Source organism: Sabethes cyaneus, chromosome 3, assembly GCF_943734655.1.
Source record: "Sabethes cyaneus chromosome 3, idSabCyanKW18_F2, whole genome shotgun sequence".
Taxonomy (NCBI): domain Eukaryota; kingdom Metazoa; phylum Arthropoda; class Insecta; order Diptera; family Culicidae; genus Sabethes; species Sabethes cyaneus.
In genome coordinates, this window is record NC_071355.1 from 32,083,229 (window position 1) to 32,110,232 (window position 27,004).

The window sequence follows — 27,004 nt, forward strand, 5'->3', positions numbered from 1 at the left end:
CACGATCAAAACTACCAAATCAAAACAAGCATCTCACTCAGCACGCACACACAGAACAACAAGCAGCAACAACAGCATACAATAGCCTTTCACGTACAATATCCAATCTTCACAGTAGCCATAGCCAAGCAGTGTGCCGATTCAGCCAGGGTGTATGTTTAAACGATCCGCCAAAATTTCGTTCAGATACACTCGGTTAATGCTAGTATTGCAAGTAGATGTGACTAGTTTAAGCCTTCAACAGAAGCCACCAGACAAAAGACGATACGTGGTTCTGTATGATGTTCATTGTTTTATGTAAAAATTAAATGTTAATCATGTTTTCATGTTGTAGAACCCCTTGAAAAAGATGTCAAATACATCGAAACGTCGGGCATAGAAAAAATAAAGTGTCGTTTTGCTTTGCCAATTGACTGTCCAGCCGGAAAAAAAAAACAAATTCGTGAATCTTCAACAGTCGATAGCTCCAAGTTTATAAATTATTACGTAGTCGTTTTTTGATATCTCAATTTTAAAATTTGTTATGAGCTTATAAACTGGCTTAAAACACTTTTTTTTTGGAAAAATTGCCGCCATTTTGGTAATTTTTCGAATTTTTTAAACCCGCTTCGTAACAATTTAGGTATTAACCTAAAGCTTCAAAATCATCCTTGAAATCTGTTCTACGATACTCCGTTGGTTCTCGGCACGTACCGCCAGCAAGGAACTATATTCACGCGCCCACCATAATAATCACTATTCTGGTATCCAAAATATACAAAATATATCTCCAAATAAACCTTAACCTATAACCAAAATACTCCAACACTTAACTATAATTCTAGCATCTGAAATTTTTTTACGAAAATCTACTATTTTTCGGTCTTCCAGAGCGGGGTCCCCCCTTAAAAGGACGGTGTCTGGTAATTGATACAACTGTTAAAAATATCGGCATTCTCACTTTTTTTGCTTGGCCAATAAAACAGCTTAAATGTTTAGAAAAACAGCTCTAGTAACTCTCTAGAAAAATTTGTTAATTTATTTGTCGATATGGACAGCCAGCTGCAGACTGGTCTTCTCGTCACCACACAATCTGCACTGCTTGCGAATATTCCAAAATTGCAGCTGCGAAACCACTGCTGCTGGTTAATGAGCGCACGTAATTTTGCTTCCTCGGTAAACTGCAGACTAGCGGAACTTTCCCATTCCCTGCTTTGCCAGATAGATGTCAGACGAAACGTTTGAAACGGCAAACAAACTCATGAAAATGAACCCGATTTTCGACTATCCCTTTATTATATACTAAAGCAATGAGTGACTTCAATAAAATATATTCAATCAAAATTCATAGAAATAACTCCGAAATCTGTTGAGGGTTGAACGTATACAACGTACTTGGGATTTGTCATCGGTTTTCATAGCAAAATTAATACCATTAAGTTCAAATATGAGATTCAATTTATTTATTTACAGTAATCAAATAGAAATCAAATCTAACTAATGCGAGCTCCAAGTGGAGGCGCTGCTCCACTCAAACAAGGATTATACGGTTTAGTAGTAGTTTTCCTAGATCCGCCAATGCTCCTGCTGTTATCACTTGGGTACCTAAATGCTGAGATACATCTTACCCTCAATTTTCTGCTTAACGGGGTTGATCTTTTTCAAGACGGCAGTCATCGTTGCGATAAGCTTCTCACTTGAAACGCCAATACTCTTGCTTTTGAACTTAGCGAGTAGCTCCGTGGTAGTCACCGGTTTGCGCTTCAAATAGCGCCTCACCGTTTTTTCCGTTATATCATAATCACTGCTGTTACTGTTGCCGGAAAATGTGGGCGATAAAGCCATCGCCGAATCCAGTTTGATCTTTTTGGCCGGCGCCGACATGTTGTTGTTGAGGTCTGCCGAAGGCACTTCCGATCCAGTTAACTTCCGTTTCATTCCGTTCTGCAGGGGCGCGCTTGATGAAGCCGATTGGCAATTATTAGCGCTGGACAAATTCGAACCGAAACTTTGCTTTGAACTGATATTGTAGGCATCTGGATCGGTATCCGAATCCGAGCTGGAACTTGACGAGTCCTTTTTAACGTAATCAGACTTCCTCTTTCGTTTATTTTTCTTCTTTTTCTTGGAATGGTTATCTTCGTTGTCTTTAGAGGATTTGCACTTCTTTTCTTCCTCTTTTTCAGATACATCCTCTTCTTCAGATTTCTTTTCTTCATCTTCGGAATCTTCGTCCGATGTTAATAATTTGCGAAGGGCATCTTCCTCTGCAACTGATTTCAGCTCGTTGCTGGCTTTCGATTCCGGTTCGGATTCACTTTCCGATGAGTCGGAAATATAATCAAGCTCTCGGCCCTCATCATCGCCATCGTCCGATTCTTCTAAAGCTTCCTCATCTACGTCTCGTTTTCTTTTCTTGCTTTCAGCCAAAACTTTCTTTTTGGGCTTTTTTCCATCTACTTCTTCATCACTGTCTTCCACCTTAGGCTTTTCTTCCTCATCCGACGAATTCATATCATCCGAATCGATCCACTCGTCCATATCACTGATTTTTAACATCTTCGCTTTTGCACCACCACTTTTTTTACCTTCTTCTTCTTCTTCTTGATCTTCCTCGATGTCATCATCGCCCTTCAGACGTTTTTGTAGCATCAGCGAAAAGTAGTTCAGTGCTTTCTTTCTCTTACCAAACTCTTCTTCCGCTTCCTCAGCCGTTAGCGCTTTATACCGTTGAATAGGCTGAAAGTTATACCACTCATGCAAAGGATATGCTTCAATCGCTCCGTCCGGAGCCTGTACAAAAACATAATAGGCCGAATTTTCTCCTACGCCTCCTTCTCGGACGCCACGAAACTTCTTTCCGTCTTTTTTACCACCTTCCTCCAGTATCCACGGTTGCTCCTCAGGCCGATATTTCTTGGCCTGAATTCCATAGCGCTTCCGGCGAGCCTCCTCCCGTACCTCACGATTGAACTCGGAACCAGCTCCAAATTTCGGCAATTCCTCGTCAATTTGCCCCTTGAATGCCTTTAGATTGTTCTCCCGTTCCATTTTGACCGAACGCCACTGAGTGAAGTCAACGTTTTGTGACCCGGTGAAACGCATTACGTTGTACTTTTTATTCAACTCCTTTGGTGCCCGGATGGATAACTCCTGCACTGAAACTGGCGGACTGGATGAGCTGCCAGCTGATCCACCAGCATACCTTTCAGATGGTCGACTCATTAGGCCTACTTTTATTGACTACTAAAGTTCTAAAACGGCGCGAAAACACTCAGCGATATGCGATAGCGCTAAATAAACTATTAAACTAATATGAAGGTTAAAATAAGTTCCGGTGCTGCCTTGCCGAAAACGATCTGCTTCTTTGCCAAGTTCGCAGAGACTGTCGATTGTATTCTGCGTTCAGGCTTTTATACCTTGAATCCAAAATGTTAATCTATTGTAGAAGCTGTCTACCAAGCAGTTTATCCTAGTTAATTTTACCTAGCTTTAACTTCTATACATACATACCGATATTTTGATCGAAACCCGCAGGTAAACTCTTAGGTATCTGTAAGGGTGGCACGGCGGCTCTTAGGTAATTTCTATCTCAAAGATGGGTGACAGTGATACCAGATCTACGGATAGTAGTTCTACAGATTTAAATTTCTCAAATGCCCGTGCTCAGTGTCGTTTCAGTTTTATCCGTTTCTTAGAGTTTGTAGTTCCACTAAGAGTTTCATCAGGCCACAATCACACTTCTTTCTGGTGATTAGCGACGATATTGCATTTTGAACATTTTTGTGTGACTTGTAGCACTATTCAATTTGAGGTAACTGGCTTGAAACGAATGTTAACTGGCTTAAGGGTCTTGCTCAAAACATAAAATATTTGTCATTGAACGTACAACTTACGGTTGAACGAAAAAATGTGGGAAGAATCTGGGTTACGCTTTACCATTGGTTCACCAATTGATTGGTTGATTGGCACCAATTCATTGGTTCGTCAATTTTCTTGAAAATAGTCACTATTTGTTGTGACAGGTTGATTTGAAATATAAATGCCTTTCCAATATCCCAAAAACGAGTTAAAATTATGACAGTCAATTAACTAATGTTCTCTGCACATTAGTAGTTCTTTTCGACAACTTTGTTTATCAGTTATGTCATACTTGACAGCAATACTATCGCAAATATGTAAACAATTGCAATTAACTGTAAACCAACAGATTAAACACCCAAAACCTGTTTATGGATCAGACAATCGCTAATTCTTGCTCACTTTGAAAATGGCTGCATCACGTCATATCCATCAATCCCTTTTTCATATAAGACAACAATAAATTGAATAAATTCTTGCAGTATGTGGATACAATTGGTCAAAAGAAAGGGTTGGTCGCTCACCTGTTTCTAACTGTTCACTTTAAGGACATCAAGTTGGACTAGATTTATCGCGGTCCTAAGAAATCTTGTTGGGATGAGTAGACCTATCACTTTTCTGGCGCACGTCCCTAACACAGTCATCAAATTGGTATGAGACTGAACATCGTAAAGAATTTTCAACCTGTTGGAATGAGAAGGCTTAGTTACTTTTGTTTTTTCAAAATCGAAATTACAGTAAACAGATGGTGTGTTTAAATGTCGTTCCTGCCTATTATACGATCACGACCAAAAAGTATAGAGATATTTGACCTTGAAACTTTTCATTAATTTTGACTCATTCGTTATTGAAAACCGAAATTATAATAGAAACCACATTATTGATACGTCTGTTATAAGATCGGTATCTAAACCATAAAAATCCATTCATAATTGACAGAGCTATTCAAAATCTTTCAAATTTCGTGACTATTATCTAAGTTAAGGAATGACACCCTGCTGTTAGACCTAGTCCTACGTCAAAACTATACAAAAAGACGAAGAGACTATAAATTGATGCAGAAAACGAAATGAAGAAACAATAAAAAGACTGTAAAATCGCGAGAAGATATGGCATAGAAGACTACAAATTGACGACGCCATTAAACCAAAAACGCTACAAAAGACTATAAAAAATGACTACAAATTGCTGAAAAGAGACAAAAAGACTACGCAAAGATGTTAGAAAGCCAGATTAGATTGAAAATTCTGGACTTTCGGATGCAATTGAATTTAACGACAAGGTCATCAGAGTTCATATATGGCAGTCAGCATGGCACCGAACATCACCCTTCCCTTCCCCTCTTCAGTGTACCAACATGCTCCCATAGACTCGGGAAACCATCGCAAAAATATTAAATTTGTTCAAATAACCTGCTAGCCGTTATAAGATCTTGCAACTCGAAGCACTTAGCATTGCATTCTATAAGTTCTATTACTTTTTTTCGGTCTTTAATTACACGAAATACTGAGATTAGTGACCAATTAATATTCATCACTATATTTTCACTTTTTCGCCGTCGGGTTTTCATTAAATTTTTTCAGCCGTTTCAGTCGTCAAATTACTTGCGAAACTTAACTTGAGGCACAAAAAATTTTAATTTACCACCCGAACAGTTATTTAGAGAGATATTATAATTATTTTGCCCAAATTGTTTACTTGAATTGATAGGAAAAACTTCACTTCGTTTCGATTGCAATTCCGAATCCGCGACCGTCGTTGTTGTACGTTGCCAAGGAAACGGACGTTTATATGGAGTGATGCCAACGTAAACATTTGTGCATGAAATTGAATTATTTTCGCTATTAAATTGAAGGTCGTAGAGTGTCGATATACTTATAAAATTCACTGATAATAAAATTCACCGTAAACAACATTTTATGTGATAGAATTACTGTCGGATCTAGTTCAATAGCAGAAATAGAGACGCGTTTCTACGTTTCATAATTGTTCATAGCAGATTATTACCTACGACTAGCAACTCTATTCTTAGCAAAACGATAGTGGCAACAAGTACTGAAATCAGTAAAAAAGCAACTGGACTCTGACGACCTTCACCTTAAAACCAAAGATGAAATTGAAACTAGAAATTACAGTGGTAATTGGACTTGAAATCGGACGTGAGAGAGGACATTAAATTAGACTTTATTTTGGACTAATTTGGGATTGAAGCTTTATCTTTAATTGAATTTCCAATTCGACTTAAAACTAATTTGAAATTGGACTTAAATCTAGGGTAGTTAGGTTTGACAGTTTCACTTGCAATTTGACTTGAAGTTGGAATTAAAATTGTACTAAAAATTGGACCTGATATCATTCAACTCTGACATAAAATTGAAATTGGATTGCATTCAACATAAAATTGAAATTAAATTGGATTTGACATTGGTCCTAAAATCTGACTTACAATTGGACTTGAAATTGAACTTGACATTGACCATACACACCAAATTAGTCACGAAATTTTACTAGAAATTAAGATAGATAGATATTTCGTCTTACTCTCTCACACGTATCGCCTCCTTTGTGTTCCTCTTTTCTCTTTTCCAGTCCCGTTTTTCACTTTTTGTTCCACATATTATCAGTACCGGTTTTTAGTTTTTGCTCTAACTTTTTTCTTCTTCCTTCAGATTTTCCTCTTTTCCCTCGTTTTTCTTTTTTTGTCTGTCCCGTGTTTTCTGTTTCATTGTTCCGTTTCCCATTCCATTTTTTCTTATATGTAGTCCCGAGTTTCTTCTTGTTTTCCGCTCAGTTTTTGTAATTTTCTGCCGGTCGGCTCTGTAGGTTTTCCGTTTTTTTTTCTTCCCTTTTATTGTTATCGTCTTTTTCTAACCCTTCGCCTTCACGTTTTTCCTCTTCGAATGTTCCCTTTATCTTCTGTTAGGTACCTCGTTTTTTCTTCATTTGCTCTTTTCTCTTAAATTTTTCTATTTCAACTCTCATTTTTCGTGTTTGTCTTTCCAGTTTTACCTTTTTATGTCCGATTTTCTTGCTATACTTTTCTTCTTTTCCGTTTTTCCATCCCATTCCCATTACCATTTCGTTCATTCTTTCTCCTCTTATATCTCGGATGACCTCGTTCTCTCGTTTTTCTCGTTCCTCTATAGGGTTTCTTTTTGCTCTATGCTCTTTCGCTATTTCTCATTTTTCTTTTGGTTTCTTTTGTTTTTTGCTCGGTTTTCGCTTTCTTGTATTATTTTCCCTCTTTTTCTTTCTCGTTTTCCCACCTGTTTCGTCTCGTTTTTCCTTTTTTCTATCCGCTGTTTCCACTTTTTCTCCTATTTTTGTTCAGTTTTGCGTCCTATTCAGTCCAGATTTCCCACTTGTTTTTCTTCTTTCTGTTCCGTTTTTCGTTTTTTGTCTTCTCTTTTCCCATATTTTCAAGCCCGGTGTCCTCTGTTCCAGTCTCGTTTTTTGTTTTCTGTCCTGTTACCTCCTTTTATATTTTTGTTTGTTTCCGTTTGTTCTATTTTCCTCTTATTATGTCCTCCTTTTTTGACATGCTTGTTGTTTTTCGTTTTTTCCCATATGCCTTTCGTTTTCATTTTTTATCTCCATTTGTTCTCGTTTCACAATTTTACAGCTTCCATATTTTAGCCTTTTCTTTATCTATCTTGCATTTGTTTTTTTCTCTTTTGTGCCGTTTTTTCTCCTTTTCTGTCCAGTTTTCTTTGATTTTCTATCTATCTTCTTTTCTCCTAATTTTCTTCTTTTCGGTCATCATCTATTCCTGTCCAGTAACCTTTTTTTTGTCTCGTTTTCCCTTTTTCTCCCGCTTCGGTTTTATTTACTTTTTTTTCTCTTCTTACCCGTCCCGTGTTTCCTCCCATTGCAATGCATTGTGTCACAATTTTCTTTCGTTTTGCTATGTTGATGCCAGTTTTCCTTCTTTTTCTCTCTTATGTTTTTGCTGATTGTCCAGTTTTTGTCAATGCCGAAGGATCTATCCGAACATGGCCTCATTTGTTATGTTTTCAAAGCGTAAAACTATCGCGGCACTTAATTGCTTAACCCCTCTAAGGTCTACATCATTTTTAGCATCCAAAAATTCACTAAAATGATCGTAACTTTTTTATCTTTTAATATTTTTTCACCAAATTTGAGGGTTTTCCCGAAAAACTTTTCTATTTTCATAATATCTACAAATCATGGCCATATGTCACATGGTTCCGGAGTTATTCCGATGTTCCTTTGGGGACCGCGATATGGCTTTTTTAGATAACGTTGCTAAATATTGGAAATTTGTGGTCCCCCAAGGAACACCGAAATACTTCCAGAACCATGTGACATATGGCCATGAATTATAGATATTATGAAAATAGAAAAGTTTCTCGGGAGAATTCTCAAATTTAGTGAAAAAATATTAAAAGATAAAAATATTACGATCGTTTTAGTGAATTCTCGAGTGCTAAAAATGATGCAGACCTTAGAGGGGTGATTGCTACGATTCTATAACATTAGCCCGAATACCACTAGCCCGAAAACCACTAGCCCGAAAGCAAGTAGCCCGAATAACACAAGCCCGAATGTAACACATGCCCGAATGCAACACTAGCCCGAATGTAACAGTAGCCCGAATGTAACATAAGCCCGAATGTAACATAAACCCGAATGTAACACAAGCCCGAATGCAGCACGAGCCCGAAGGTAACAGTAGCCCGAATGTAACATAAGCCCGAATGTAATACAAGCCCGAATGCAGCATGAGCCCAAAGGTAATACCAGTACGAATGTAACACAAGCCCGAATGTAACATTAGGAACTCCATAACCGCAAGGTTGCAGAATCGGCTGGCTGCGAAGTCTGTTGTATAAAAACAGAAGGTGTACGGAGTTTAACACCCAAAATTTGCTGTCGGATCGGTGTTGCGAAGCCCACACTCGTGTGGTCTAATTTCCTCACAGACGCGTACTCATTCTTTCGGACCCTCGCTCTTATTTATTCATGCACTGCAACGAATTTTTGCGAGTGTGTGTTTAGCTAACAGCTATGGTCGTCGCTCTCGTTCGTCGTTGAAGCCCGAGCTGCTGATATAAATTACTCGCGAGGGTTCGCACTCCCGCCCATGAATAGAATTGAGGGCGAAGATGACGAAGAAAAGAAAAAGTAATGCAAAATTTGTATCACAGTTCTTCATTAGCTTCACAGGCAACTGATTGGTCGTGAGTTTTTCGTCTCGCAAATAAGCTACGCAGAAAGACGGTGTGAGACTGTGCGTTCGCCAGTGTGTGGGTAGCCGAATGTCTGCACACAGCAACGGCGGCTGTTTCTTTGACGACTGCGTGAGCGATGTAACCGTTGAATACTATGCTTCTCATACTCTCTCGCGTGTGAGTAGGCTTCGTTGACTTTTCGTTCGATTCGCAACATTGCTTTTGGTTTTATTAAATCCCAAGAATACTCAAGAATAAGACACCCAACAATAGTAATTCAACTGCTGTTATTAATTGTTATGTAAACTTTATTTGAAAACTAGCCTCCCTCTAACCTAGCCTATAAATACTGAAACAAAAGACTGCCGCTTATTCAGTTTGAAAGTCGCAAAAAGCGGCTTCGCCGCTTTATATTTTACAAAAGTTAAATCGATGCGAGGACTAGGGAAAACTAACTAGTGGTCAGTAGACCTAGGAAAACGAATAGACCTAAACAGATGTGATTTCTGAGGGGGGGCTGCCCCCCCACAGTGGCCGGCGCTTCCGACGGCGGGTCACCGGCGAACACTCGCCGTTGCCTACGGCCGGCTCGCCCTAAATCATCTAGGAAACGCTTGCTACTAATCTGGTAAAAAGGTACCATATCTTATGATAAGCCTAACTCATATCTCGCTTAACCAAAATCAAAGATTTAAAAATTGCTGAGCTCGAAAATCAGCTAACTCTAGTCAAGTGATTGAAATCTTACAGTGTAATAACGACAAAGCAGAAATAATTCGTTACTATATTGAATTAATATCAATTTAATTATAATTATATTGGTGACAAATAATATTTAGTTATAGTACGTAAATTGTAAACACCGCTTGTTGAGTGTAAAAGCCAAAAAAGCGCTTTCGCCACTTTTTATTTTATAAAAAAAGCAAAACCTTGGATTTATACCGTCTTTAGACATTATCCTTCTTTATCGACAGACTTCGCAGCCTGCTATTAGAATACAGGAAAATTACGGGACCAGTGCAACGATCCTACTGACTCTATCTAGCAAGCACCGACTAGGCGAGATTCGAACATACGACGACTGGCTTGTTAGACCAGCTTCGTACCTCGAAGCTAACTGGGCGGCTTTATTTTATAAAGGTAACTTGATGCGAGGACTAGGGAAAAATAACTAGAGGTCTACTAGATCTAGGAAAACGAATAGCCCTAGACAGATGTGATTTGTGCGGGGCCCCCCGTGTTGTAGTGTTACATTCGGGCTAATGTTACATTCGGGCTAGTGTGACATTCGGGCTAGTGTGACATTCGGGCTAGTGTTTCATTCGGGCTACTGTTACATTCGGGCTACTGTTACATTCGGGCTTGTGACATTCGGGCTACTGTTACATTCGGGCTAGTGCCCTTCGGGCATGTGGTGTTCGGGCTTTTGGTATTCGGGCTAGTGTTATAAAACCGATTGCTACCTATTAAGTGCTCTCCTGTATCCTGTTCTGTAGACTGAGACCGTTAGCGGAGAGCGGAGTACTTTGTCGGCGAGTACCGAGCTGGTTTTCGTGAGGGTTGCACTACATGTTTACTCAGCATCAGTTACTAGACAAGTTCTGGGAGTACAATTTGTAGACTCACCATCTGTTTGTAACAACTCCCAAGTGAGCTGCTACCCCGACAAACTTCAGCAGCATGAGACCCGGACTTCGTCGCAAGGTCGGCGCGCTACTGGGCAAACTGGAGGGATTTCGCGATACAAATTTTAACACTGAAACGGCCAACTTCTTTGAAGGAATGTGTTTTATTGTGCGTATAGTGTCGATGGGGTGGTTCATGGTACTTCACTACTCACTGCTTTCTTCTGCGGGTTGACGGTGGTGGTTATGTATGACCGGCGAGCGCTCGCTGATCTCCGCTGCAGCTATCGGCGTCTTCCCTGCCGGTTGACAAGATGGAGTCTACGGTGAAATGGCGGCGACGAATGGGCGACCTGGAAAGGCGTTCCAGGTAAGGTCTCCTTTCAGGCGCTTCCTTCGTTGACTGGGATCGGTTGGCGACGGACGAGACCGCCTCCTGCCAGACCGAGAAGGGAATCCTCCTTAGTAATTAGGGCTGAAGCCCGAGGGTTGATGTCCTCCTTGACGGTTATGATACGGAAGATCAGAGGACCAATCGCTGGTCTTTTACGGTTAGACGTAGGTAACCGGCAGGTTAACTAGGCCGAAGCGAGTGCAGAGTACCTTCGGTTGCTCGCAAGCTCCCGGGAATGCGATCGCCAATCGCAATAAACGGTATCAAAAGGAAAAGTATACCAAAGTATACTTAAAAGGTCCTATACGTGGGTGGGAAATTTACCATTTTTAGTGTAATCATCGGGCTTATATAAGTTATTTCTCCCTTTTTGTTACCTGAATGACTGTCTCGGTTTGAAATCTTTTTATAAACCGTTCAATTTGGCACTTTGGCACTAATTCAAATTTTTACTTTTCGCACTACTGAAGCACTCGCTCGCCTGATTCGAAATGGCTGTTGGCACATTCTTGAGGACGGCCCAAAGGTTCTTTTCAATTTATTTGGCGGTTTGTCGACCGCATTGTGTATTGTGCCGTTAGCTATTTAGCCATCGGTGTTGTGGCGTGTGGTTGAAGTATGTTAAGTGTTTAGTACTAAGACTCAAAATAGGTGGGCGTTTATCAAAACATGTATAACAAAAATAAAAGCATTTAATTTTACTGTAACGATCGGTTACATGTTTGTTGATTTTAAGGCGGCGTATGATTCAGTCAAACGAAATGGGCTGTGGAAGATAATTCTAGAGCAGTGTTATCCGACGAAACTAATTATGCTGATTTGTGCGACGCTGGATAAACTGGAGCAAGGAGATGCACTCTCTAATGTGGTATTCAACATTGCCTTGGAAGGTGCATTACGAAGAGCAAACGTGGAAAGGAATGGAACTATCATCACGACAACTCACATGCTCTTTGGTTTTGCGGATGACGCCGATATCAACCGTAGAGCGGTAGAACATGCCTTTGGGCCTCCTAAATTGCAGCAGCGAGATTGGAACTTAGCATTAACATCGCCAAAACAAAGTATATGGTTAATGACAGAGATCGTGGAAGTTCAAATGGTGTTGGTGTCGAGGTGGAGCTGGATGGGGAACGATATGCAGTAGTAAAGGAATTCATACACCTTGGTACGCTCGTAATATGTGACGACGGTGAAACCACGAAGTAAAACGATGAATCGCAGCCCCAAATCGAACTTTCAGATTGCGTAGCCAGTTGAAGTCCCGTAGTTTGCAAATTCGCATAAAACTGGCGCTGTACAGAACACTAATGGTTCTTTACGGACATGACTCATCAATCAACGCTAACGGAAGCTGATCGACGAATGCTTGAGGTAAAGCGTAAAATTTTGTGATCAATACTTGGTGGCAAAATGGACAATGGACTGTAGAGCAGACGCAAGAAATGAGAGCTGTTTACACGTTTACAAATATGCTCATATAGTGAAGGTAGTACATTGCGGCAGAGCTGCGTCACCAGAATGTCCGATAATAGAATAGGCAAAACAATTTTCAGCAAAAAACAGGAACAAACTGTAGACTTCGGGGTAGACCACGCACCCGATGGATGTGCACCGACCCTCGGCACGTAGCCATTTTTCTATAACCGAAATCTAAAACGTCAAAACACTGGGCGGGAAATCATTTCATAGAAAATATATGGAGCGGCCATTGTTGTTTGGGGCCAACAGCGAGGAGAACAGTTCAAGGAGATTGTAAAATGGCAGCCCCGGACCGACAGTACTGAAAGACCATAATTTGTTCAGTGCAAGATCGATAACGAACCATCAAGTAATCAAGTAAGGGACATCACCTCAGCCAGTGGCTTTATAGAACTGTTGTTCGGGAAGTTTCCCATAATCCATCTTCACGTACGAAGATGCATTCTTCGAATATATACCTATATGTAAATGGAATATATAAGATGAAGTCATTTGCCACGAATAAATTCAGTTAGTATTGTAGAATAAAAGTGCTATAGGGTATGTTGCTACATCGTCGTAATTGCCTATTCCCGTCCTATCCAACACAAATTATTAAAAATATCAGCATTTTTATGACACACAATGCAAAACTAGTAATTTCCTAATATTTCAGTTAGTTGTCTATCATACGCGATCAATCAAAGTGAGCTGAGATCTATTTAAATGCTTTTTATCATTAAAGAAGTTCTACCAGCCAAATTTCCTTCGTTTTTTCGTGCGACGAAGAAGACAATGTCGACTAATCGTTTTAATTTCCGTCATTCATAAATGAAAATAACTCACGCAAGGCATTGTCGTTATTCTACAGTCAGGGAAACTTGCCTGACCTGCAGAAATTTTGAAGAATAATATTTGTCATGCCGTCCTACACAAATACATGCGCGTTAGCTTCGTAAACACTGTTGTGATTTTTAGTTCGGACGATGAAAACTTTTGATGGACGAATTTTAAAACGGTACGACGAATTTTAGGAATAAAGTCAGTTGCGTAATTTCAATAATATGCTTTAATAGTCGCTTTTCAGTGATTTCAAAGTTCACGGATCGGAAGGTAAGTGTGTTTTAGTCAAGTCAGCACAAGAATTTTTAGAGTATTCATTAAATCCATCCAACAAATGATGAAAATTAGAATGGCTTTACTTATTACGACGGGAATTAGAAAAATACCCTATAGGGTAAGAACCCCACAATTCGCCCCCACCCCAGAATTCGCCCTCCCATTGGTATTCCCGTGGTTTAACTCAATATATAGTTGAATTATAAGTTGTTAGTTTAATTTATATTCAATTTAACTCAGTTTTCAGTTATTTGAATAGAATTCGTTGTGTTGTTTTATGTATTTTAATGATTTAATGTGGTTTGAAAAATAGGTATTGTATTTAAGACGCGATTTTTCCATTCTCAAGAACGAGCACGAAAAATAAAATTGAGGAAAAGTAATGGAAAATCGTATCTCTTTGCACTTTTTTCGTATCAATTTGGTAATATCTGTTTCAAATTTCATAATTGTGCTTTTATTTTAATATTTTATCGCAATTCTGCTGAAAATAGAACATAAATGCACTGGGCGAAAACTGGGTATTGTAAATCATATGAGTTCCAAAATTCGCCCGGGTCGAATCTGTATATACTTAACCGAACTTACTGCGTGAACCAGTTTTCGCCCTCATTTATCAGATATATGCAAATATGCCACACATAAGCAAAAGCAAGTCACAATCGATTAGTTTGTTCGCTGATTTATGTTTATCAAAATGGTGAGTGAAAGTATCGAACAAATAATATTTTGATGCAGAAAGCACATCATATCTTCATTTGAATTCATCTAACAAAAGAATTACCTGCTAAACATGGGCTAATAGGGTTTCTACCAAACGAAATGTTGAATTAGCAATAATCGACATCGAAATTGATAATAAGATTAAAACCGCACGAATTAATAAGACGCGCATAATATTCTCAAAAATCACAATTTTTCTTGTCATGAGAATAAATCTGACTATTGTAAAATCACACGAAAAATCCGTCTACTATTTCAAAGCATCTAAGCGCAATAAAATTGTTGTCATGGATAAAACTTTGAAAAGTATTTAATGTGCAATGCAGACAACAAAGAAATAATCGTGTTGATAAAATAGAATATTTCGATAATATCATGAAAACTCTAATATCTTAGCATTACAAACCCGGTCTAACCAAAAATGCTAGTTGAGAATTCCAAGTTATGTCAAAAAATATCCTAGTTGAGTAGGTAAGATGGGTATGCTTACCAGTTACCAGGAATATTTAATACAGTAAACCGGGATACCCATTTACAGACAGTGATTTTCTAAACTTTTTTTTTCTTCATTTTTTATTGACTATATAGCAGTTAAGCTTAGTTATTTCTTGGGGAAGAGGTTAGGTTGTGGACTCGAGTCTCACCTTCGATTAGTCAATATATATATATAGCCGAATATCAAGATTTTCCAGTTCATCTAATTTTTTATTGTTCACAGTAAAAAGTTACTCTTTTCCAAAAAATTACTAAACAATGATATAAGTAATCATTAAGGTTATTTAAACTATTAAAATAAACATTGTACCATTCTGTAGGCACTGAATTGTATTTATTCGCCCACATATCAATAGTGAAAATGAATTCAACAAAGGACCAGAAAAAGTACCAACAGGACTATTCATATTAAATATCTTTGACGAGTGTCAAAAGCCTTATTTTACTGCAATGAAAATAAACATTTAGTAAAAACCCACCTTCTCTGTGTTTTTTTCGTTTTACTAAATCAGGTATCAGGAGGTGATCATGATCAGTTTATTTCAATTTAGATTTACATTTAACGAATTCCTGATACAAATTGATTGCCATATTAACCACTGAATAGACATAATCTTAACGTTAAATAATAGTAACAACAATTCTAATAAAATAATTGAGGTTATTTGGGAAATTTGCAACAAATAACAAGTGGGCGCAATTTGGGTCACATGGGGGACGAATTTTGGATCACTATGGGCGAAATGTGGTACTAGAGGTTCCTGCTCAAAATTGGGTCTTTTGCTATCAAATTTCAATTTTCGCGACTCCGAATAGCCAAAATAGATAGAATATTAATATATAGTCATACTTGTCTGAGTTCAGGGCTGATATTATAATAATATGGCGATTTATTCATTTTACAGCATAAAAACCTGATAAAAGGGGCTAATTCTGGGGTCGTTACCCTATATGAGAGCAATTGTTTTACATTTAGTGTCATTTGGCGAAATATTCTAGTCTAGTCACTACCAAACTAGACTGTCACTTGACTATGATTTAGAATGCTGAATCTAATGACAAAAAATTATGTAAAATCGACAACAGCACAGTTATACAAAATAGTTCATAAGACGTTTTGGACTGATTGGAATGATGGACTGATCAGTCAACAGTGTCAGTCAGTGTGTATTTAACTCGATGATATTTTATTCTATTATTTAGCCATTTTTCACCAAATAACTCAGATTAGTTGTGGTTGGAAATGAAACAATTTCAATATAATTCAATTAAAGAACATACTCCTACAAAACGAAAACATTTGCCTCATGAAGAAAGATAACAAAAATTAACACACAAAACACTGGCCGGTCTGTGCCGTCATTATAATAGCCGGACACTATTTGAAAATCACTTAATCTTTCCCGCACCCGACGATGCTCTAAATTAATTTGGTAGTCCGCAAAGCGATTCCGTTTCCCTCGCTCCAACAACGAGCAGCCGTGATCCCAGCCAGAGCAGTTGACCGCCCGCCCGTGCGCTGGCTGAGCCGTCTGATTCCGAAACGACGAAGCGCAACCAGGCAGAGGCACGCCATCATCAGGCCACAGTCGAAATTAAACGGCGTGCCATCCACTTGGGAAAAGATAAATCGAATAAATTTGTTTGGATCACGAAATCATAATTAAATTTATCTCATATTTTTAGATGGCCCCCTTCCTGCCCTCCTCCGACGCCGACGCAGACACACAATTGAGCCGGACGACTATTTAGTTAGGTACCCTTGAGTCTATCGTAGAAACTGACTGACTGACTGACGGTGGCAGCGACGACGACGGAGCGGACCGCAACTGGAACCCAGAGGTTTTCTGCCTGCGCTTCGTCGTTCGTGTCGATGATAGCAACAGCAGCGGAGCAAGCAGCCATCCGATCGTTACCTTTACGATGTGTTTAGCCACAATCAACCGTAGACGAGTCAATCATTTTAACCGTATTTAACCAAAGGTATAATTTAAAACTATAACATTTGGCATTTCTTCCTTCCAGCGCAAGCTGCCATCGCCGCCATCATCGTTGGCACGGACTAGCCAAACAAAAACGAAACGAAACGATCCTCGTCCGGTACGGGACGGATCACTCCAACTCCAAGTAAGTGGCAGATGCCTGATGGGTTGAATTCGGTGCAATTTTGTCTACTCGAAGCGCAGCTTGACGGCTGGATGAACCGGAGGGTTTTGTGTTCGATCTGGTCGCGGCGTTGTCGTGTTGTCTCCTAGATGGGTTCTTAGTAGATTTCCGTAGGATGATTTGGTCTGCAGATGGTCTTTTTAGTAATAGTTATATAGTTTTAAAAGTTGGTTAAAATGTTGGTTTGTTATTAAAGCAAAACCAATTTCGTTACTAAGTACTTGGATGCTCGAGAAATTTTTATCAACCTTTATCTCAACAATTGTGATTATTTCAACAAAATCAAAAGCTGGTTTTGCAAGAATTTTTTTTTATGTTTTTAAAAATATATGAGAGTATACTGGTTTCGCTAGTCACTTACAACAATTTACTCGTCGACATTCGCGCGTTGACGTAATAGTTGAAAATAACTATTCTTATTCGGAACAAAAATTCATTAAAAAACTAAAGATTTTCTGAAGCCGACACTATCATCTACGTCTTTCTGTTTTATCAAATTTCTGTCTTGCCAATCTTGCTCTCTGTCTTGCCATCTTTCTGTCTTTCCAAACTTTCAGTCTTCAGTCTGGATATAGGAATATTAATCATGTATAACAGTCTAATTCTAAAAAATGATAAACTTCGAAAAATGATAAAAACTTTTTTAAAAAACAAGGCGGGTCCAATCGGGTTTTCGCCAAGGTCGCCACAATTTCCACGCTACGATGCTCTGGAACCAGGCCTGGAATCTGATTCGAATCCTGATAAAAATGTGGTCCAAAACATGGTTCACAATCTGGACCAAACCTGGTCCCAAAGCTGAAACAAAATTTTAAAAAAATGTGATCCACAATATACTTCAGGTCCAAAATATGGTCCAGGTTCCAGGAATATGGTTCAATATCTGATCCAAGGTCTGGTTGCTGGTTTACAATCTGATTATAGTCCAACATTTGATTTATAATCTGACCCAGTTTTAGAATCTAGTCCAAAATTTGATCCAAAATCTGAGAAAAATGTGCTTCACAATCTGGTCCAGGCAAAATCTTAACAAAACTGTGGTCCAAAATATTATCCAAAGCCTGGTCGAAGTTTAATAAAAATATGGTCATAATCTGGCCCAGAATCTGATGGAGGTCCAACATTTGGTTCAGGTTCAGAACTTGGTCCAAAATATGGCGTGTAGTCCTAAACCTGGTCCAGAATTTAGTTCAAATCTGGTACAAAATCTGGTTCAAAATTTGATAAAAACGTAGTCAATCTTGGACTAGTCCACAATACGGTCCAGGACTAGAATCTGGTTCAAAACCTGATTCAAAATCTTGGTTGGTAGTCCAAAATCTGATGAAAAATGTGGATCAGAATTGTGGCAAGGTCCACAATCTGGTCCGGGTCTAGAATCTCGTCTAAAATTTGATAAAAAATCTGTTCCAAATCTGAAAAAAATGTAGTTCAAAATCTGATCTAGAATCTGATGCAGCTCTAAGGTCTTGTGCAGTTCCAGAAGCTGATCCAAAATCTGATCAAAAATGAGGTCTAATATCTTAACTATAACCTGGTGCAAATCTGATAGAAATGTGGTTTAGTGGGCAAATTCTTGTCCACTAAAATTTGTTACAAAATTTGTTACAAAATTCGGAACAAAATCTGATAAATAAAAATTTGGTCCAGCATTTAGCGCAGGTTCCGAATCTGGTTGGTGCCTTAAATCTTATCAAAAATAATAAACTTGGAAGGAATGCGGATTTACGGAAACGAGGGTGTGCTAAATTGGGTCTTCGCCAAGGGTGCAATAATGTCCGAAGGGTGCAACGTCCTAACCCTAGTCTTAATATTCTTCGACCTACTGCTCACTTGCTCGGATTGCACAAAGTTCAAGCAGCCTTGGTTGTCTTCGTGCACCAAAGCTGCTCCAGTCTGCTTCTCGCCGAGGCGCGACATATTCCGCTTCCATCGAGAACAAGCTCAATCAGTTCTGATGCCGTCTAGCCCCCGAAATAGATTCTCCTTCGAAAAACAAAATATATCCGGTAGTAGATCTACTGGTCTTGGGTTTATCACCCCAATCAGAATCCGCAAATACTTCTAGCTTGCAGGCCGCCACACCGCCAAGTCTTAACTGCAAATCATTCGTCCTCTTGCTTTGATTTTCCAAAGTCTTCCCACGATCGAACTACTTGCCGCAATGTCGGGGTGAACACAAGACGCGATGTATTATGATAGCTGCATTTACCATTGTACGTCCTCACGTACAGGTAAGCATCCTAGTCGACAGGTATGAGCCCCATCTTATTCAACGTGCTGTCAATTTTCTGGTTCCAGGCCCGAGCTGATTGTTTCAGTCCGTGGATTCTGCGTTTCAACCCACAAACCTTCCCAAGCAACAATTTGGATTTACAAAATACACTCTTATGATGGCATTTAAGGCCAAAATTGGTCATAAAAACCACCATAAGAGTACAATAAAACTCACATTGTTGCACCATCCGGCTTGAATCCCGCCTGGTGGCCATATTTCCTCCTCTAATTCGGCGTACAAGTATGCGGTTTCATGGTCATGTGTTGTACCAGCATGTTGTCCCGATCGGCAATGGTCAGGGTGGTTTGAAGTGTAAATTTACGAGCTACAGGAGCGCAAACCTTGTCGCAGTCCTGGGCTTGTATCGCAACGTCTGGCCGTTTCAGTCCTGCTTCTTTTTGAATGTTCATTAGCATCATACAGTCTTCCTTCAAGGTGGTAGAGACACTAGCTTTCACGTTTGGTTGTCCCGTAGCGACACCTTCATCGTGTTCTGCCAAGCTTCTGCTTCCGAGCACTCCACTTCCAGCTGGATTGGTTCAGAGTAGATTCTTGACACGTTGGTGTTGTTGCTGGAGTGACTGAACTCCCTTGGAGCATCTCGTCCTAGCCCAATTGGCACAACAGTATCATTACTGTTCACTTGACTCGATTGCTCGGCATCGGCGTCATCGTCGTCATCGGTTTCACCGCCGTTCTTGCTTTCATCTTCCTCGCCGGCTCATATCGACCAGATACTGGTTTCGTCGCTTTCCTATCCCGTTTTGCCGCCGTGTATTGCACCGTGATGCTCACTCGACGCTAGAAACCTCTCGCTTCTGTACTCTCATCCTTGATCGGAGCGTACTATTTTGAGTATACGGTCGAACTGAGAGAATTCTGGCCGGTGCTTCCGACTTCTCCCTCAACAGGAACAGCGTGCAGTACCTCAAATAGTCGTTGATAATTGTCAGGAGGTACCGGAATTCCTTGAGAAAGAATCCGTACTCGTGGATCTCAAATCCGGTGACTAAATCGTCTCTTTTCATGCGGGAAATCCCGTTCAGGTCCCGGTGGCCGAACTTCTGATGCCATTCACGCAGCTCTTCTTGTGGGTCTCACTGTCCAGCAGGATGGTCTCCTTCGGTAGTCTCAGGTAGTAGGGTAACTGATGGTAAAAGTCAGGGCAAAATGCGCCGCTGTTATATTTCACGAAATACTAACTTTTAAACAGTAATTAAGGTGCCAATCGCTTCTATTTTACGTTATAAACTTGTGTTGATCATATAAGCTTTCGGAAAGATGTGTTGCAGGTATCTACAAGGTACAAAGCAAACCCCTTTTGCGATATCTAAGCATCGACCGCTCCAGCGAAGATGGACCTGCCGATCGCGAATCCGGAAAAACAGATTTAACAAGTAGGTAGGTCTCTCCGCTATTCTAAGTAGCGCCAGGTTTGCATTAAAATAAAATAGTCAGCGCATTTTGCCCATTTGTTGTGGTGCATTTTGACCCTTTGTTGTGGTTCGTTTTGTACACGCCTATGCGCATTTTACCCCTACCGAATCTGAAAACAAATTTTCAAATGCCTTATAAAATTTCACGTTTTAAACGTGTTTGGCTGATTTTTACGCTTCAGGACGAGCATGTTAAGTAAAAAACTGTTCTACCTTAGGGCTTATTTTTTAATTTCTTGAAATGTATGCATTGACTAATAATACGATATTTTTCTTAACGTGGGCATCATACCCCTAGTCCCCCTAGAGTCTTGTTTGAGTGTGGCTATGGCTGCCGTTTGGTTGCCACGCATCACCCGGCAACCGTTGATGTCGAAAATTACAGACGGTTCAGATAAAAGATTCATCGCAAGTGTAGGAATGTGGAGTTCCTTGCTCACGGTAATCTCAGCTTACATACTCTATTTGTTAAGGCGTTTAATCACACCAGGGCCTTCGTTCACACCTCGCTTTCGTAGAGCTCCATGAAAAGTTCTTGGCTTGCAACGGTGTGGCTACTCGCTCATGAGTCCACGATCCCCGGCTGACCAGTAATATAAACGAAACGGAATTGTAATTAACCTCTTTGTTGGACGATGATGGCTTTGGCGGTTTTCCGGGCTTCTGTCCCTTTTCGTTGTACCGGGTAAATTGTTGGCAATCCCTCTGCATGCGGTCCATTTTATTGAAGTAGTGGCTGGCCAGCAATTTCTTCTTACGTTGCCAGATTTTCAACGCACACCGTTCTGGAGCCCTGCCGTATTACGGCTTCATCTAGGAACTAATGTTTATTTGAGCGTCTTAGTAGAATACCTGAAACAATAAAAAAAGAAGGAAAACAAAAAGTTACCTATATCCTTTAATTCTACTACTGTGTTGACACAGTAGTAGAATTCAAGGATATAAATAACTTTTTGTTTTTCTTCTTTTTTATTGTTACATCTAGGAGTTTTCGCTTGACAAGTTCTAGGGTCAGGTCCCCTCATCCGACTGGGTCTCCAGAGCGACGATAAGGAACGAACTTGGAAGACTCGTTAAGATCATCGAGCCCATTAGATTTTCCTCTAGCTTTTTGTCTGACATTCGTAAGGCTGGCTCCACCATGTCCTCTCCTTCCGAGTAACGCCTGTCGCAGATTCGCTTCAACTTTCGTTGGTGAATTTTCGCACGGTACAAAAAACCCTGCGACCATCTTTACTGCGGACCAACCGCTTTCGCCACACTGAATTTTGTCGCAATGTACCGATTGCATTGTGTACTAGAACGTTTAGTCGTGTTGAAAAAATAGCGAAGCCTTGGGCTTAAGCGTCTGTCTAAGACTTGACCCTTCTTTATCAACAGACTTCACGGCCTGCTGTTAGAGTTCAGGACAGTTACGGAGCTAGTGCAAAAATCCTACCTGACTCTATCTAGTAGCACTGCCTAGCCGAGATTCGAACATACGACGGCTGGCTTGTTAGGCCATCATCGTACCTCGAAGCTAACTGGGCGGACGTCTTACTGGGTTAGTCGTATTGAACAATACTTTGAATTTGGAGAAGCTTTACCTAAATTTAAGCGAATGAGTATCAGCTCTAGTTTATTCAATTCATTGAGACTGATAAACAGGCTTGGTACCCTCTTTTCGGTTCGCTTTTGCTCTTTTTATTAGTGCAGCGTTTCCCAAATGGGGGTGCGCGAACCCCCAGGGGTTCGCCAAAAATTTAGTTCGCTGTAGAATAGTATAGGGAATTCCGCCAGGGGGTTCGCGAACAAAAAAAGGTTGGGAACCGCTGTATTAGTGTATCTCAGCCAAGCAGAATTGGAAAAAGTGATGCACGGAGCATTTGTAGAATTAGTTATTATCTACAATATTGCTGAAGGAAACATTGCTATAACTTTTGTATTTATGCTGCTATAAGACTACTACCCCGTTGGTAGCAAAAAGAACGCTCTTCTTGCATTGCAGCCCTACAGCGACGTAAATATACAGATATATTTTTACTTTCTCCAGCAATATTGTAGATAATTACTAGCTCTACAAATACCCCAGACACCACTCTTATAAATTCTGTTTGGCAGACGTGCAGTAATTAAAAGAGTGAGTAATTCTCGCTGAAACGGGGCCACTACTGACACGAGGTCTACAAATATTGGAACTTTTGCGCTTAATTGATTGAAATTGGTTAAAAAATACGAATTACACTTTTGATACTTCGAAATAGTGGACTCCCCGTTCGCCAAGGGGCCAAACAGTTTCAAAAAAAAAGCTGAATTTCGAGCAAACCTTGAGATGCAACCTTGTCATGTAATATTTTATAAATTTGCCATGAAACAACTAACAAATGGCCCGGTTCTGGAAAGAAGAAGAACAGGGCTTTCAAATGGAGTAAAAAACATTTTGGCGACCATCTTGGATTTGGCCGCCATAAAAAAAATCGCCGTTTTCACCATGATTCCCCCAACCGATATTCAGACCACCATTGAAATGGCAAGCTTTGAGCTTTGAGCATTGAGTTGGCAAGCTGTTGACAAATAACTTTAATCAAACAAAAAACACAATAAGCAACACAACTATTTACTATAGAGTAAAGACGATTGAAAGTTCTCTCCTCCCCTAAGCACAAATGATTTACGATCATTATAAGGTGTAAGACCTCTTTACCGTGTCAGTAGCAAACGTTTCCTAGATGATTCAGGGTGAGACGGCCGCAGGCCGCGATTGTTCGCCGGTGACCCGCCGTTGGAAGCACCGGCCACAGCGGGGGGGCAGCCCCCTTGCAGAAACCACTTCTATTTAGGTGCACGCATCTTCCTAGGTTTACTGATTAGTACGGATTATCCCTTAGTTAAATCCGAACAAGCGGTAGCGAGTAAGGACAGCATGTACCCAATGTTTGAGCAAGTAGAAGGCCATTCGTGTTACGGCCTTTTGTGATTCGGCCATTTGTGATTCGGTTATTAGATATATATAATGCCATTTGTCATTTCGGTCATTTGTGTTTCGTCCATTCGTGCTTCGGCCATTTGTGTTACGGCCATTCGTAGGTAATCCAAAATTAGGTTGCAATTGCATTAACTGAATAAAACAACCAGTTATTTGTACCAAGGTTCACAACTTTCATATTATTATTGTGATATTTCCAAAATTTGCTATAAAACAAACTACAAACGACACGGTTTTGTAAAGAGGAGAAATGCAAAGCAAAGCCATGGGTTATACCGTCTTTAGACATTACCCTTCTTTATCGACAGACTTCGCAGCCGGCTGTTAGAGTACAGGAAAATTACGGGGCCAGTGCAATAATCCTACTGACTCTAACTAGCAAGCACCGCCTAGCCAAGATTCGAACATACGACGACTGGCTTGATAAAAAGGAGAAATAGGGCTTATAAATGAAGTGATAAAAAATTGGCCGTCATCTTGGAATTGGCCGCCATGTTGATTTTATTCAAAACTCGCCGTTTCGCCATGATCCCTCCAACCGATTTTAATTCCAAGACCACCATCGAAATGCTGAAAAAAAATGCTATAAGAAACATTCATAAAATCAGGTGTGCAGTGGCATTAACTATAAAAAAAATTAACTTTCTATAGCAAGATATTACATTATATGAGAGTTGTAAACCTTGACACAGATAATTAATTGTTTCATTTATTAAATGCCACTACACAAGTAGTTTGATGGATGTTTCTTATAGCATTTTGTCTCAGCTTTCCGATGGTAGTCCTAAAATTGAAAACGGTTGAGGGGTCATGACAAAAATGACGATTTTTTGATAAAATCCAACCTGGCGGCCAAATCCAAGATGGCCGCCGACTTTTCATTTACTTAGTTTATAAGCCCTATCTCTTCTCTTTACAAAACCGTGTCGTTTGTAACTTGTCTCATAGCAAATTTTGGAAATCTATACCTATAAAAAAGCATTTCTGTCTGTCCGTATGTTCCTTATAGAATCGAAAACTACTGAAGCGATCGGAGTGAAAATTTGCATATAGGGGTTTTTTGGGCCAGGGAAGGTTCTTAAGACGGTTAGAGACCCCTCCCTCCACTAAGAGGAGGGGCTCCCATACAAATGAAATACAAATTTCCTCATAACTCGACAACTAATCAAGCAAATGGAACAAAATTTGACATGTGGGTGTTTTTAGAGACAAGAATGTTTTCTATGGTGAATTGGTGTTCGCAAAATGGTATTCGGCGAAATGGTATGTAATGGTGGCGAATATTTAAATGCTATCCGCTTTATTTTATCAGGCTAAGCAATGGGGGGAGTTGTTTTCTACTTTACTCTGAGGAAAATTTGTATATTAAAACACCCATGAACTCCCCAGAAACTTGCAAAACTCGAGGTGGTGACAAAGGTAATCCGAGATTCACGATTTATGTACAATACAGTTTAATTTGTGGCAATACGAAGTTTGTCGGGTCAGCTAGATAGATATATAATGCCATTTGTTATTTCGGTCATTTGTGTTTCGGCCATTCTTGATTCGGCCACTCGTGATTCGGTTATTTGTGTTTCAGCCATTCACAGGTAATCCAAAATTAGGTGTGCAATGGCATTAACTGAATAAAACAACCAGTTGTTTGTACCAAGGTTCACAATTTTTATATTATTATTGTGATATTTCCAAAATTTGCTATGAACTAAACTACAAACGACACGGTTTTGTAAAGAGGAGAAATAGGGCTTCATTTATAAGTGATAAAAAAAATTGGCCGTTATCTTCGATTTGGCCGCCATGTTGGATTTTATTCAAAAATCGCCGTTTTCGCCATGATCCCTCGAACCGATTTTAATTCCAAGACCACCCTCGAAAATCTGAGGAAAAATTCTATAAGAAACATGCATAAAATTAGGTGTGCAGTGGCATTAACTATAAAAAAAATTAACTTTCTATAGCAAGATATTACATTATATGAGAGTTGTAAACCTTGACACAGATGATTAATTGTTTCGTTTATTAAATGCCACTACACAAGTAGTTTGATGAATGTTTCTTATAGCATTTTGTCTCAGCTTTCCGATGGTAGTCTTAAAATTGAAAACGGTTGAGGGGTCATGACAAAAATGGTGATTTTTTGATAAAATCCAACATGACGGCCAAATCCAAGATGGCCGCCGATTTTTCATTCACTTAGTTTATAAGCCCTATCTCTGTTCTTTACAAAACCGTGTCGTTTGTAACTTGTCTCATAGCAAATTTTGGAAATCTATACCTATAAAAAAGCATTTCTGTCTGTCTGTTTGTCCGCATGTTCCTTATAGAATCGAAAACTACTGAACCGATCGGAGTGAAAATTTGCATGTAGGGGTTTTTGGTGCCAGGGAAGGTTCTTATGATGGTTAGAGATCGCTCCCCTCACTAAGGGCTCCCATACAAATGAAATACAAATTTCCTCATAACTCGACAACTAATCAAGCAAATGGAACAAAATTTGACATGTGGGTGTTTTTAGAGACAAGAATGTTTTCTATGGTGAATTGGTGTTCGCAAAATGGTATTCGGCGAAATGGTTTGTAATGATGGCGAATATTTAAATGCTATCCGCTTTGTTTTATCAGGCTGAGCGATGGGGGGAGTTGTTTTCTACTTTACTGTGAGGAAAATTTTTATATTAAAACATCCATGAACTCCTCAGAAACTTGCAAAACTCGAGATTGTGACAAAGGTCATCCGAGATTCACGTACAACATAGTTTAATTTGTGGCAATACGAAGTTTGTCGGGTCAGCTAATATCACAATAATTATATGAAAATTGTGAACTTTGATACTGGTTGTTTTATTCAGTTAATGCCATAGCACACCTAATTTTATGAATGCTTCTTATAGCATTTTTGCTGAGTTTTCCAATTGTAGTAGTAGTAGTAGGGGAAAGCCACCATCATTTCAAGGACTTGCCAATGTATGTGGGTAGAATTACAGTAGATCCAAATTTGATTATCAAATGAATTTCACACTAATGCTGTTACAGAAGGGCCAAAAGGGATTGGGCGGACCCACAAGCAGAGGCACTTGTGCGCATTCCGGGGTTATAAGAGTCGCCTTCCAGCATTAGGATCCTTCCATGTAATAATCAATTTCGCTATACCAACTTTAACCCACGTGATGATTTGTTTGTTTTGAATTGAGAAGTGCCATATTTGCTTCAGACCTTAAGGATTCAGGTTGGCAATCCACTCCGTCATCCAGCCTTCCACATTTATGATATCAATAATAATACTGTTAATATATGATATGATATTAAGA

At 39.6% G+C, this 27,004-nt stretch overlaps 1 protein-coding gene across 1 annotated transcript; it reads right to left on the reverse strand.

Moving 5' to 3' along the window:
• Window positions 1–1,584: 1,584 nt before the first annotated feature.
• Window positions 1,585–3,204, reverse strand: LOC128743758 (general transcription factor IIF subunit 1-like). Its single transcript, XM_053840419.1, has one exon. It carries the CDS (start codon window positions 3,202–3,204, stop codon window positions 1,585–1,587), a length of 1,620 nt encoding a protein of 539 aa, XP_053696394.1.
• Window positions 3,205–27,004: the final 23,800 nt, after the last annotated feature.

Excerpts from the sequence above, each read along its gene's own strand:
- LOC128743758 (XM_053840419.1), bottom strand. The coding sequence starts at position 3,204 with ATGAGTCGACCATCTGAAAGGTATGCTGGTGGATCAGCTGGCAGCTCA.